Genomic DNA, 12,371 nt, shown 5'->3' on the forward strand with positions numbered 1-12,371 from the left:
CATGTGCTCTATGCCAAGGTACTTCTGTTTATTGACATCTCAGTTCCCTCAATTCTAAAATTGGCGTGAAGCTAATTCTTGGGCTGCATGGTCTCTGATTTACTGCTGGGAGCTGAAGCCCATAGTGGTCAAATGCTTTGCCCAAGATCATAGAAGTGGTTCGTGGCAGAATGCAGATCTCCTCCTCCACCATGCTGCTTGTTGCAAGAGATTCTTTAAAAAGGTTTGGAAGTGATTTGCATATACCAGGTGCTGTGATATGAATTTAATAAGAATTTGCTTGGGTGCAGGATTGAAGCATGTGGCTTAGGCCAGTCAAGCATAAGGAGGAGGAGGAGGTGTGGACAGAGTTATTATTCTGATGATGTGTCGTTGTTGCTGTTGGAGGCAGAGGGGTGGGGGAATGAGGGTCGGGGTATAGAACCCTGGAAATGGGGTCAGGAGGAGACAGAGACAGAAAGGGGCATCTCCAATGACATTGGATCAGCTTTCTGAGGTACATCAGTTGTGAGAACAGGAACTGCCTGCAAATGACCTGAACAACAAAATCATTTACTGTAACAGAACTTTGTCCTGCCCACCTCATCCCTTTCCTTTCCATGACCTCTAGTGCCCTGGGAAATTAGAAAAAAAAGAAAGCCAGATGCCTAAGAACCTTCCTGGAAGAAAGAGCTGTTATGAGTGGGTGTCGATGCTTACATATGCTGCTTTAGAAAAACACATTTCGCTTTGTTCATGTTTGTATGAAAACAGCACCGGATGGGAGCTGTCCCTTCAGAAGAAGGCAGGGTTGGTATGCTCGATGACGCAGCGCTTGCAGTGGCGTTTCACAAACCGCAGGGCCTCTAAGGACACCTCGCAGTCCTGGACGTTGAGCAGCTGGAGATCGAAGCAGTTGGCCGCCACGATCTGCAGGCCCTGGCCCGTGATGCTCTCGCAGGACTTGAGGCTGAGCCGCTTGAGGTTAAAGCAGTTCAAGGCCAGGCACTCCAGGCCCGTGTCGGAGACCAGAGGGCACTTGCCGATGTCCAGGGACTTGAGTTTGGTGCAGTTCTTGGCGAGGTACTCCACGCCGTGGTCCGTTATGCCCTCGCAGCCCCTCGCGTTGAGGTAGCGCAGCTTGCTGCAGTACTTGGCGACATAGCGGATGCCCACGTCGGTGACCCGGCCACAGTGCGCGATGCTGAGGTACCGCAGGCGGGACTCCAGCTTGGCGATCTCCCGCAGGCCGAAGTCGCTGACGAAGCGGCAGTCGCTAACGCTCAGCTCCTTGATGGACGTGCAGTAGATCATCAGGTAGCGGAGGCCCTCGTCGGTGAGGCGGACGCAGCGGCGCAGGTACAGGTGGGTCAGCTGCGTGCAGTGCGCTGCGATGGTGTGCAGGCCCTCGTCCTCCAGCACAAAGCAGTCGGTCATGTCCAGGTAGCGGATGGAAATCTGTTTGCCATGCAAGGGGGACAGTTTAATGGAGGCCTCCCGGGTCAAGCTGATGCAGGTCACTTTGGAGCACCCTACACAGAGAGACAGAACACACGCTCAGAGCAGCCGCGGGGAATGGGGTGGGGGGTTCCCCCTGGCCCAGACATCACAGATCTCTGCCCTCCCCCTGATCCTATTCCCATGTTACCCCTTCCCTACTTGGCTTCTACAAAGAAGGAGAGCAAGAATGGGTTCACTGGTCTCACTGATTTCTTTTTCTTTTCTTTTTTTTTTTTTAACTACTTTGATTATCTGAGTTTAAGGGGATTTGAGGGCTTTATATCCGATTCCAGGCCATCGCTAGTTGCCAGACATGGGGCAAATCAGGCCTTCCGTGTATTACCTTTTCCTTAAAATGGGGACAAGGATGTTCCCTGAAAGGTGGCTGTGAAGAAGAAATGAGACATTTGCGTAAATATCTTACCTTGGTTCTGGAATGTTCTGGAAACTCAGGAAAGGTTAGTTTTTCCCTGCAATGGTCTGCTAGCTCCCTCATCCAAAGAAGTGTCATATGTGAGAGAAGGCTTGGCCTTGTCTTTGGTTTGGCAAAAGGAGCTCTGATTGGGAGTCACAAGTTTCAAGTCTACTTTTTACGGCCTTGGGCAAGAGGCTTAACTTTTCTGTCTCAAGACTTCCCTATAACATGTGAATCAACAGTAGGTATGCCTCTAATGTAGGGAAATGATGAGGATGAAAAACCAGATAATGGATAGGAGCCTGCTTAGAAAAGTCTACAGGAAATACATGTAGTTAATAGTTTAACAAGGTGACCATCTGGGGATTCAATTCACCTCTTCTTGGTAAAGAAAGAATGATTGTGTCATCTGGATTATTGTTCTAGCACCTCTGCTGGTCTGCCTGACCCCTGACCTTCCAGTCTCTTCACAGCTGCCAGAGAACTGCAATCAAGTCACCCTGCTCTGAGCCTTTGGATGGCACCCATCTCATTCCCCATGGGAAACAGGAAGCCTCAGAGGGCCTTGAGAACCTGCAGCCTGTGCACTTTGACCACACCACTTACCCCACTCTTTCGACCCCACTGGCCTCCTTGCTACTTTGCACACTCCTCACGCATCCTCCTGCCTGAGGACAGGGCTCTCACAGATCGCCAGGGGCCCACCCAGGCTTTCTTCAGTCCCTGAGCACAGGTCAGATTACTGGATACTTCGTCCCTGATCACCCTGTATGAACAGTATCCCCTGCCTGACTCCCATGCATTTTCAGCGCTCTATCCCTTTGTGGCATTGTGTATTTATTTGTTCACTTTTGTATTTGCTGTCCCATTCCGGAATGTCAGCTTCCGAGAACAGGGACTCTGGGCTGTTCACTGCCATATCCTTCACACACTGGGGCTCACTAAGTATCTGTAGAATGAATGAGTGAGTGAGTGACCTGTAAAGTGAATAGAATCTTCTATAGGACAATCAGGTAGTATAATCCAATTTCCCACATTTCAGTATCTTCAGGACTTCCACCCTGGCTGAGGTATATCTCCATTGAAAAACAGTTGTCTGTTTTATCATAATGCCTTTCATTTGTGTTGAATTGTGAAGTCTACGAAGTGTTTTTATAAACATTTTCTTACCAGATGTTTAAAACAATCCATTTTACAGATAAGGAAATGAAGTTCAGGAAGATATCATTACGTGCCTCTCTAAACATTGTTTCTAACCTCTCTCCCCCTAAGAACACATGTGTGTATAAATTATATAGCTATTTACACTATATATTATATAATTATGTATTTACATATAATATATGAAACACTTATTTATTGTATAATTCAGTTCACTATATATTCCAGGTAAATGTGTACAGTTTATTTTTAGTATGTAAAATAAAGAAATATGCATAGTCTATATATTCTGTAAATAAATGCATATGTATATATAGTTCATTTCACTGCACAGACTGCTCACTTTCTCTGCCCTACAGGAATCCCTCTGCCAGATCTTAAGCCGGGTGCCTCACCTCGGGCACCTCTGTGCCTTGTTGCTCATGTAATATCCAAGGCTTCCAAGCAGCTGCATAATAGTGCTAACTGGGACTTTCCTCCCACCTTCTGGCAGGCTGCCCAGGAAACTCATGTATAATTCAGGTCCTGGGAGAAATGAGATTCAAAAGCCACGTGCTACCAAGTCAAAGAATTTCAGGAAGGAGTAAAGCATACAATGCAACACTAGAGAACAAAGATGAGACTGGTCAGAGGCTTCCCACGCTGCTCCAGTGGGCTCTGTGGTTTCGCAGAAGGTGGCTGATACCTCTCAACTTCAGCTTTGCAATCTTCCTTTGTTCTGAGTTCCTTTTTCCAGGTTAACTGTGATCCTGCTTATACTGAATTTGTATGTCCACAGTAGTGGTTGCCCCTCTCTGATGCCTGCGAAGCACTTTGTTTTACAAGAGCATATGACAAACTCTGTCCCTTAATAGTTTGGTTCTGTTATTTTATACATATATATTTTAAATCTCCAGCAAAACCTGTTGCCCTGCAGGAAATATGTGCCTTGTTTTTGAAAATTACTTCTGAATGTAATGAAGTACTACTTTAGCTCAGTTTTGGTAAAGAAACTATTTTGACATGCTTATTTTAGATCAATAACTTAAAATTTTAACTTTAGCTTTAATGCTTACAGATTTGCTAAGTTTGATCCTTGTCTCAGCAGGTAATTATCTGTGGCTAGTTCATGCATTCATACATTACAGGCATACAGAAAACCTTAGAAATCATCCAATTTAACCTTCATTTTTTAAAGATGAGACATCTCAGGCTCAGTGAGACTAGGGCACAGTTTCTCAACTCCTAATCCACTGCTGGCTCTGTTTCTCTGGAGAACCCCGATTAGACATTTATAAAAGGTAAAATGTGATAATAAAAAAACAAGAAAGACAAAAAAACAATAGCTAGTTATAGTAATTTTCACTGACTTGAAAAGGTAGCTTTAAAGGTGGGCATTTTCTGCATTGCTGGGGACGGGAGAGGCAGTCTTGTGTCCTAGGGGACAATTAAGATTTAGACCAGCGATGAGTCTTACACAGTCAAGTTTATTGCCTTTGAGAAGGTGGCCACTATCAGAGGCCAGGTGGAAAAACCAGGGAGGGCAAGGCACAGATGAAATCACCTCTAGCAGCCCTCTGGCTGCTCCCTGTGTCAATATAACAATTTCCAGATTCCCTCAGAAATGGAGGGTGCCTTTCAGAGGTAGTGATCAGTTCATTCTTATGGCTTGTTGGAGCTTTTAAGTCCATCTACTGGAAAATGCCCCCTCCCCCATCTGTAATTCTGTGCTCTTGGTGAGTTACCGAGTCCCCTTGTTTTGGTCTTTATGTACACATACCGCGGGAGGGTTTTGAGGGACATGTGAAGACCTATAAAAATATAGTTGGATCTGCAAATTAGTCAGACTGATATAGAGAAAGGGCATCAAGACTTATATAATGGTTCATCAAAGAGGCTAAGCAGGACCCTAAGCAGGACCACTCACTCAGGCTAGAGCCCAGGAATTTCCATTCTCAAATAGCCAAAGTAGTTTTTGCACTGAATATCAGTAGGACTCCAAAAGAGAGGGCACAATTACTTGCAGCCTGTATTAAAGTTGTGTGGGGAGTCCCTTTAACAAAGATGGGGATTCCAAAAATAAATTATTTCCTGATCAGAGAAAGGAAAAGAAAATGAAGTGTTTATAAAAGAAGCCCACAGTGCCCAGAATCTTAGAGTGTTAGAGTCCAATCTCTTGCTTTTATTTTTAAACTAAAGATGAAACACATCTAGAGAAAGCTGCGAATTGTCCCAAATCACAAGGTTTTGAAATTAGTTTCCACCACATCACAGTACTTTCTCTTTCCAGAATTCCTTGGAGGAAAAATGTAAGAAAATCTCTTTGTTTCCTGCCTCTTTATGCCAATGGCTGCTCACAACTGAACATACGGTTACTATGGTTTTGTACTGAAGCCAGCTGAGGAGGGGAGCAAAGAGCCGCTTGCCAGCAGGGAAGAGAATCTGCACAAAATAATTGACTGTCATCTGAAATATTTTCAGATGTCGGCTTTCGAAGGAGTGAGCAAGCTGAGAGAACTGGCTTTTACCTGAGGTTTTTTTTTTCAGAGGGTGTCATTTAACTTAGAGGCTTGTAAATCCCAAATTCTGTTTATTTGCCCATCACAGTGGTTTTCACTCCTTGACCCCTTCCCCAACTAACCCTGAGGTTGTGGCTCATGTTGCTCATTTCTTTAGCTCCCTGATGCATCTTACAGATTTCAGCCCCTCGAATGCTCATCTTTTCAATGGGTGGCAGATGGGATAATGAGAGGCTGTTAGTCTGGCCATGACTAGTGCCAAAGTGTGAGTATGAGTTTTAATTCTTCCTGCCTGAGAGAGGTTTTTGAGCAAAGCAGCCATGCTGAAATTTCCCTCAGTTTTTAGAAGAACTGAAAGCCCCACTTGATAGGCCTTAACTTTGGATTCTGTAATTGATAATTTTGCTTAAGAAAAGATACAGAATCAACCCACAGGTGAGGAGAGCTGGGATGAAATATAAAGAGACACTTGTCCACAGCGCTGTGCTCAGGCTGTGTAGAACAGCCACCCTGTAAGGGCGTTTTTCAACTCCCTGTGCCTGAGTGAGAGATTTGGTTCCTCTTTACCTATGATGAGATACTTGATTCCCATTATTTATGGTTGCTCTGAAATAACTGTGGAAGTGATGGGGAGGAAAGGCATCTAAAGTCATGCTAACTTCAAGTGCCAGATAAAAAGATGCCTCTAGTTCTTCTAAGAAGCTCACATTATTTGCTGGAGGAGATATCTCTGACCTCCGGGGTCATGATTACACAGAGACAGTTTCTCTGGAAGTCAGCTCCTTCACACCCACCCTCCATCTTTAATGGTTATCAAAATGTGGACCCTCTCAAGTTGGCAATGTCCTCTACTGCTTTGGGCTGGTGCCTTGGGAAGGCCTCCCTGGTGGGAGGTCGGTTGCCCTTTACCTGACACATCCAGGTGCTCCAGGTTGGGGCAGAGGGACACCACATCAAAGACAGCCTCGTTGGAGATATTGTAACAGCCTGAGACTTCCAAGCGCCTCAGTTCTGGGCAGCACTGGGCAATGGTGTAAAGCCCTCTGTCCGTGAGCCGCCGGCAGCCACTGACAGTTACGGTTTCCAGCATGAGACAGACGTTGGGGGTGTCCTGGCACAGCCTGCGGGTCAGCACCTTGAGGGCGCGGTCCACGTTGATGGTCTCGCCCGTCAGGCGGATAGTCCTCCAGAGGCGCGGGTCCCAGGCCAGGTTGTACCAGCGGCGGCACACGCGGGCACAGCGGCACAGCTGGTTGGTGGGCAGGAAGGAGAAGATCTGGACCATGGAGTGGTCCGGGAGCCGCTCTATGCTGGCCTGCTCCTTCTGGGGTTTGGAGGCCAGCCGGATGAGCGGGTGGGTGAGGCGGGTTGGGGGTGGGGAGTGGACCAGGGCCACAGTTTCCCCGGTGATGGAGGACGAGGAGGTGGACGAACCCCTTCCATTCTGAAATCCGGGCAGGTTCGGTGGACATATCAGGGCTGGGCTGGGCGTGCTCAGTGTGCGCATGCTCAGGTCGGAGTCTGGCAAAGGACAGAGAGCAAAGGGTTAATGATGGCCCAGGCGGAGCCCCTGAAGGAGGCAAGTGGCGGTGACACTCTCATTCCACAGATACCCATCCTGGGCGGACCCTGCTGAATCCACTACCAGAAGCAGAAGCTCATGCCGGTATCACCACTTCCAGAAAGGGGCCCATCCTCTGCACCAGGGATGGGCAAACTTTTCTGTAAGGGGCCAGATATGAAATACTGGAGGCACCGCAGGCCATATGGGCTCCGTCTCTGGGGCCATTACTCAGCCCTGCGAGATGTGCATAAAGCTGCCATGGACAAAATGTAAACAAACAGGCGTGGTAGTTGCAATAAAATTTGTTTTATGAGAACAAACCAGCTGGATTTGGCCTGAGGGTCACAGTCTGCTGACCTCTGATCTACACGAATGATGATTTAGGGCACAACTGCGAAGTTTCATTATTCCTATTCTGGGAGGAGAATTCACATATTGTGAATACAAACTGATTTAATTTTCTAATTATGTTTTGGCTAGGCAAAAAGTATGCTTCATTTACAAATGAGGAGAATGAGTTTCAGAAAGGAAGTCAGGCCAGTGGGTGTATAAAGTTGCCTGTCTTTGCCCTGAACTGTGCTTGGCGTCCAACCCCCATCTTTTGCCAGAGCATACACCAAGATTTTTTCATTCTTTTCTACTTACTCTTTAGCAGGTCAATAACAATCAGAGAATTTTTTTGAAAGGATATGATTTGTCATCATTGAATACCTAGCACCTGATAATTAAAATTAATAAATAATAATGAGTAATGTGATGGTTTGAATATTTATATTCCCTTCGAATTCTTATATTGAAATCCTAACTTCCATGGTGTTACCAGATGGACAGTAGGTTGGAGCCTGGGAAGTCTCCTTGTCTGGCCAAGATGGTGGCAGTGGAAGATTCTTACACTGAGCATGTGCAAGGCTAACAAGATAATTTGTAGAGGGAAAAGCTCTCCTCCCCACCTTCCAGTACCAGGGGAAGGCAGGCACATGCATCATAGGAGTGAAAATGGCAGCATGGGGAGGTTCTGGATGAAAGAGGCTTGCCAATCTAGACTGGGGAACGAAGGGATTGGTTGGGAGGTGAACCCACTCCATGTGTGAGAAAGCACATGGCCTGTTTCACACCCAAGCTAATATAGTCCCAGGGGAACAAATAAATGGTCTCTGGCCCTTGCTTGCTTGTGGCTTTCTGGCTAATGACCTGCACTGGTATGGTGCGCTGCCCTTTTCTGCCATGGGCCTTAGCAGCCACGTGGCCCATGGGCTCCTGGAGGGAGTCTCTCTCTCTCTTTCCCTCCATCTCTCTCTCTCTCTCTCTCTCTCTCTCTCTCTCCACCACTCCCCATCTCTCTCTCCCACATGGTGATGCATTCGCTTGTGTGTCTGCATGCTCTCTGGCTTGGGAGTATGTGACCTTGAGGCTCTAGCAGCTGCATGGCCCACGGCCTCTAGGAGGGATCCTGGAATGGACAGCTGTCAGGAACCAGCTCAGTTAAGTGGATGACCACTTAGTAGCCACCCGCAGGCACCAAAAAGACTACATTTTAATTTGGAGCAGGTCTGGATACTGGTTTTTTCTTACTGTTGCTGAGGAGATGGGCTTTGAGACAGGAGTCTGCCATTCTCCTAGACTGTGCAGCACCTGAATAAAAGCTCTTTCCTTTTACACCAGCATGTACTTCACAAGTTTGGCTTTTGTGGCGACAGGCAGCCAAGCCTCTATTTTCTTTCTTTCTTTCTTTTTTTTTTTTTTTTTTGTTGTTGTTTGGTAACAATGGTGATGGTATTAGGAGGTGGGGCTTTGCGGAGCTGATTAGTTCATGAGGGTAAGGTCCTCGTGAATGTGATTAGTGTCCTTAAAGAAGAGACCCCAGAGTTCCCTTGCCCTTCTGCCATGGGAAGACACAGTGAGAAGACAGCTGACTATGAGGAAGCAAGTGTCACCAGATACCAAAGCTGCCATTGTTTTGATATTGAACTTCCCAGCAATCAGAACTATGAAAAATAAATTTCTGTTGCTTATAAGCCACCTAAGTCTTATGAGTCTCTGGTATTTTGCTATAGCAGCCCTAAAATAGACTAAGACAAGTAACAATAATTTACCTAAATATATAATACATATATTTATATAAATACATTAATTTAATGTACCTTATGTATATTTATATTACACATATTTAATCTTATATATTTATATAAATATAAACCTAAAACATACATATATTTACTCCAAATACACACACACACATATATATTAATTTAGAAATAAATGTTATGAATAAAATATGCATGTCTTGCCACACAGTCTTTCTTATCCATTGATACTAAGAGCTCTTTATTGCCACTAGGTATGATTGATAAAAACAGAAGTTTTTCATATAGAACTATCAAGAACCCCAGAATATAAATGTCTGCTGTATACTAGGAAAATAAAGCATGGCTTCAAATTCAAAACAATGATTGCATCCACCTTATGAGTAGTAGATTTCATTTGCACAGTGGGTTGCAGAAAGATCTAGCACACTGTTTGTACATGGGTTCCTTTCCTATGTCTTCTCAGAAGGCTGAGAGCTAAGTGGACACTGGCAATAGCTGCAAATTTTTCAATAAGAGTTTAGAAACAAGGATGCTGATGCCTGATACCTGGGTATACACTTAGAGTAGGCAGGGTCAAAGACAAGTATTAAGACGATAGACTTAGAAGAAAGCTGGAGCCCTCCTCATGGCCTTATGACATTGCAATATAAACAAAAGCACAAAGAAAGACTATGGATTTAGAATATTTGGCAGGCATAAACTTATTTTTATATCTGAATACCTATTCCAAGGGAATATCTTTAGGGCAAAATCAGCCTGCATCACTTAGGTGATACGTGTTGGGGTAAAACATGATTTGACAATAATTCTCAGAGGATATTATTGCTAATTTTAATACAATATATACAGTTGTATACATTTATATAAAACCTCACCATTATACTACCTCTTTCTTTACATGTTTCCCCTAGGCAAACGGTGAGATGAAGGATAGTTAGTATATGGATGGTCTCCACACTGCCATGCATTATTCTGAGCAGGGAAAGTAACAACTTGCAAAATGTGCCAAATGAAATATGCTTTCCCAAAAGTTTCTATCAAGGATCAAATTCACTGATGCCTCATCAGTGTTCTTAAATTCTGAGAAGTCCTTTTGATAACTGGAGGTGGGGATCATGGTGAAATGGCACACAGTAGTTTGTTTAACAGCCTTCCTTGCCTACTGCTTCTGTGGTATCCACATCGCCATAAGGAGCAGATATCACTCACAAAGCATTCTTGGCAAGAAACATTGCAAAGAGGTGTACATAAAATGCTCTCAGTCATTTATTTTAAGATAAGATGTCCCTTGAAAAGTCAAGAAAAGTAATGTTCAAACTCTTAGGAGAGAGATACACTTTAATAACTTGTAAAATATTTCCAGAAAGTAAGAGGTAAGAGGCTTTTTTTTTTTTAAATTTTATCTACCAAGACCACTGTTTTCCCTACAGACATACTTTAAGCAAACTTTTTTTTTCAAGAACAAGTACATGAATTGATAATGTAATCTTTTAAAGGTAGGCTCTGAAAGTTATTCTGTGGTAAAATGGATGGGTGCATGGAAGGATGGACAGAGAGACAAAGGAATTAGAGGAAAATATGCAAAAAAGGTTATGTCTGGTTAATTACAAAGATAAGAATTAGAAAAGAAGTTGTCCGTTATGAATATGTAAGACTCAAAGAAAGATAGAGATAAACATGTAAGTATCATGAAGGCAGAATGGTGGAATTTAAAGGAGAAATGATCACATACTTTTTCAATAGCATACAAATTTTGTGGCCTATATTTCTTAATGACATTGAGAAGCTGGATATATTCAAAAGATTAAAATATTGGGAAAACATATTTGCCAATGACATCACAGACAGGGGACTGATCTCCAAAATATATAAAGAGCTTATACGACTCAACATCAAGAAAACAAACAACCCAATTAAAAATGGGCAAAGGACCTGAACAAACACTTTTCCAAAGAGGACATACAGAAGATCCATAGACACATGAAAAAATGCTCAATGTCACTAGCCATCAGAGAGATGCAAATAAAAACCACAATGAGATACCACCTCACACCAGTCAGAATGGCCATCATCAACAAATCAACAAACAACAAGTGCTGGCGAGGATGTGGAGAAACGGGAACCCTACTGCATTGTTGGTGGGAATGCAGACTGGTGCAGCCACTATGGAAAACAGTATGGAATTACCTCAAAAAACTAAAAATGGAACTGCCTTTTGAACCAGCGATTCCACTGCTAGGATTATACCCGAAAAATCCTAAAACCCTAATTCAAAAGAACTTATGCACCCCTATGTTCATAGCAGCACTGTTTACAATAGCTAAGTGCTGGAAACAGCCTAAGTGCCCATCTGTAGATAAGTGGATCAAAAAACAGTGGTACATTTACACAATGGAATACTATGTAGCAGAAAGAAAGAAGGAATTCCTGCCATTTGCGACAACATGGATGGAACTAGAGAGAATTATGCTTAGTGAAATAAGCCAGGCAAAGAAAGAAAAATACCATATGATATCACATAATACAGGAACCTAAAGAACAACATAAACAAATGAACTAAATAGGACAAGGAGCAGAATAGCAGTCAATAGGGGGAAGCGGGGAGGGAGAGAAGGGGGGTAAGGAATGGAAGGGTTTAGTCAAGGAACGTGTATAAATGACTCATGGACATGGACCACGGGGAGGGATATGATTGCGGGAGAGGGAGTGGGCTGGGTGGGGGAGAGCAATGGGGAGAAAAATGGGACAACTGTAATTGAAAAACCAAAAAATAAAAGAGAAAAAAAAATAAAGAATTTAAAAGAAAAAAAGAAGATTAAAATAGAACAAAAATACACATAGCACTGATATTTGCATAAAAATATACAGATGGACTGTAAGGAATACATAGGGACAGACACTGGATGTTAAAATTCTGTAGGTTGGACTGCTGCAGATTTTTCAAGTAGAGATTCCTTCATTCATTGGATCATTTAACACACATTGTTACTACTGCTTCAGTGCCCAGATGGGGTCTAGGAGGGGAGGAGCTTTTGCATTTGACTGGATTATAAAGCAAATTTCTAGCCCACCTTGATTCTGCGTCTACCACAGCCCCATTCAAGTACCTCCATAACTTGGACTCTGAGTTCCCCAATTTCCTTTTTTTTTCATTTAGGGAGAGAGAA

General features: G+C 43.8%; 1 protein-coding gene across 1 annotated transcript in view; it reads right to left on the bottom strand.

Annotated features, from left to right (window-relative positions):
- Window positions 1–625: 625 nt before the first annotated feature.
- FBXL7 (F-box and leucine rich repeat protein 7) overlaps window positions 626–12,371 on the bottom strand; it is a 357,358-nt gene continuing 345,612 nt past the window's right edge. The window contains exons 3-4 of the mRNA XM_090278907.1: window positions 6,463–7,074; window positions 626–1,511 (exon numbers count right to left, since the gene is read on the bottom strand). Coding sequence (XP_090135033.1) covers window positions 775–1,511; window positions 6,463–7,074 — 1,349 coding nt within the window. The 3' untranslated portion in view covers window positions 626–774. The remainder of the gene's footprint in view (window positions 1,512–6,462; window positions 7,075–12,371) is intronic.

Source organism: Furipterus horrens, unplaced genomic scaffold (assembly GCF_987537825.1).
Source record: "Furipterus horrens unplaced genomic scaffold, mFurHor1.1.pri manual_scaffold_5, whole genome shotgun sequence".
Classification (NCBI taxonomy): domain Eukaryota; kingdom Metazoa; phylum Chordata; class Mammalia; order Chiroptera; family Furipteridae; genus Furipterus; species Furipterus horrens.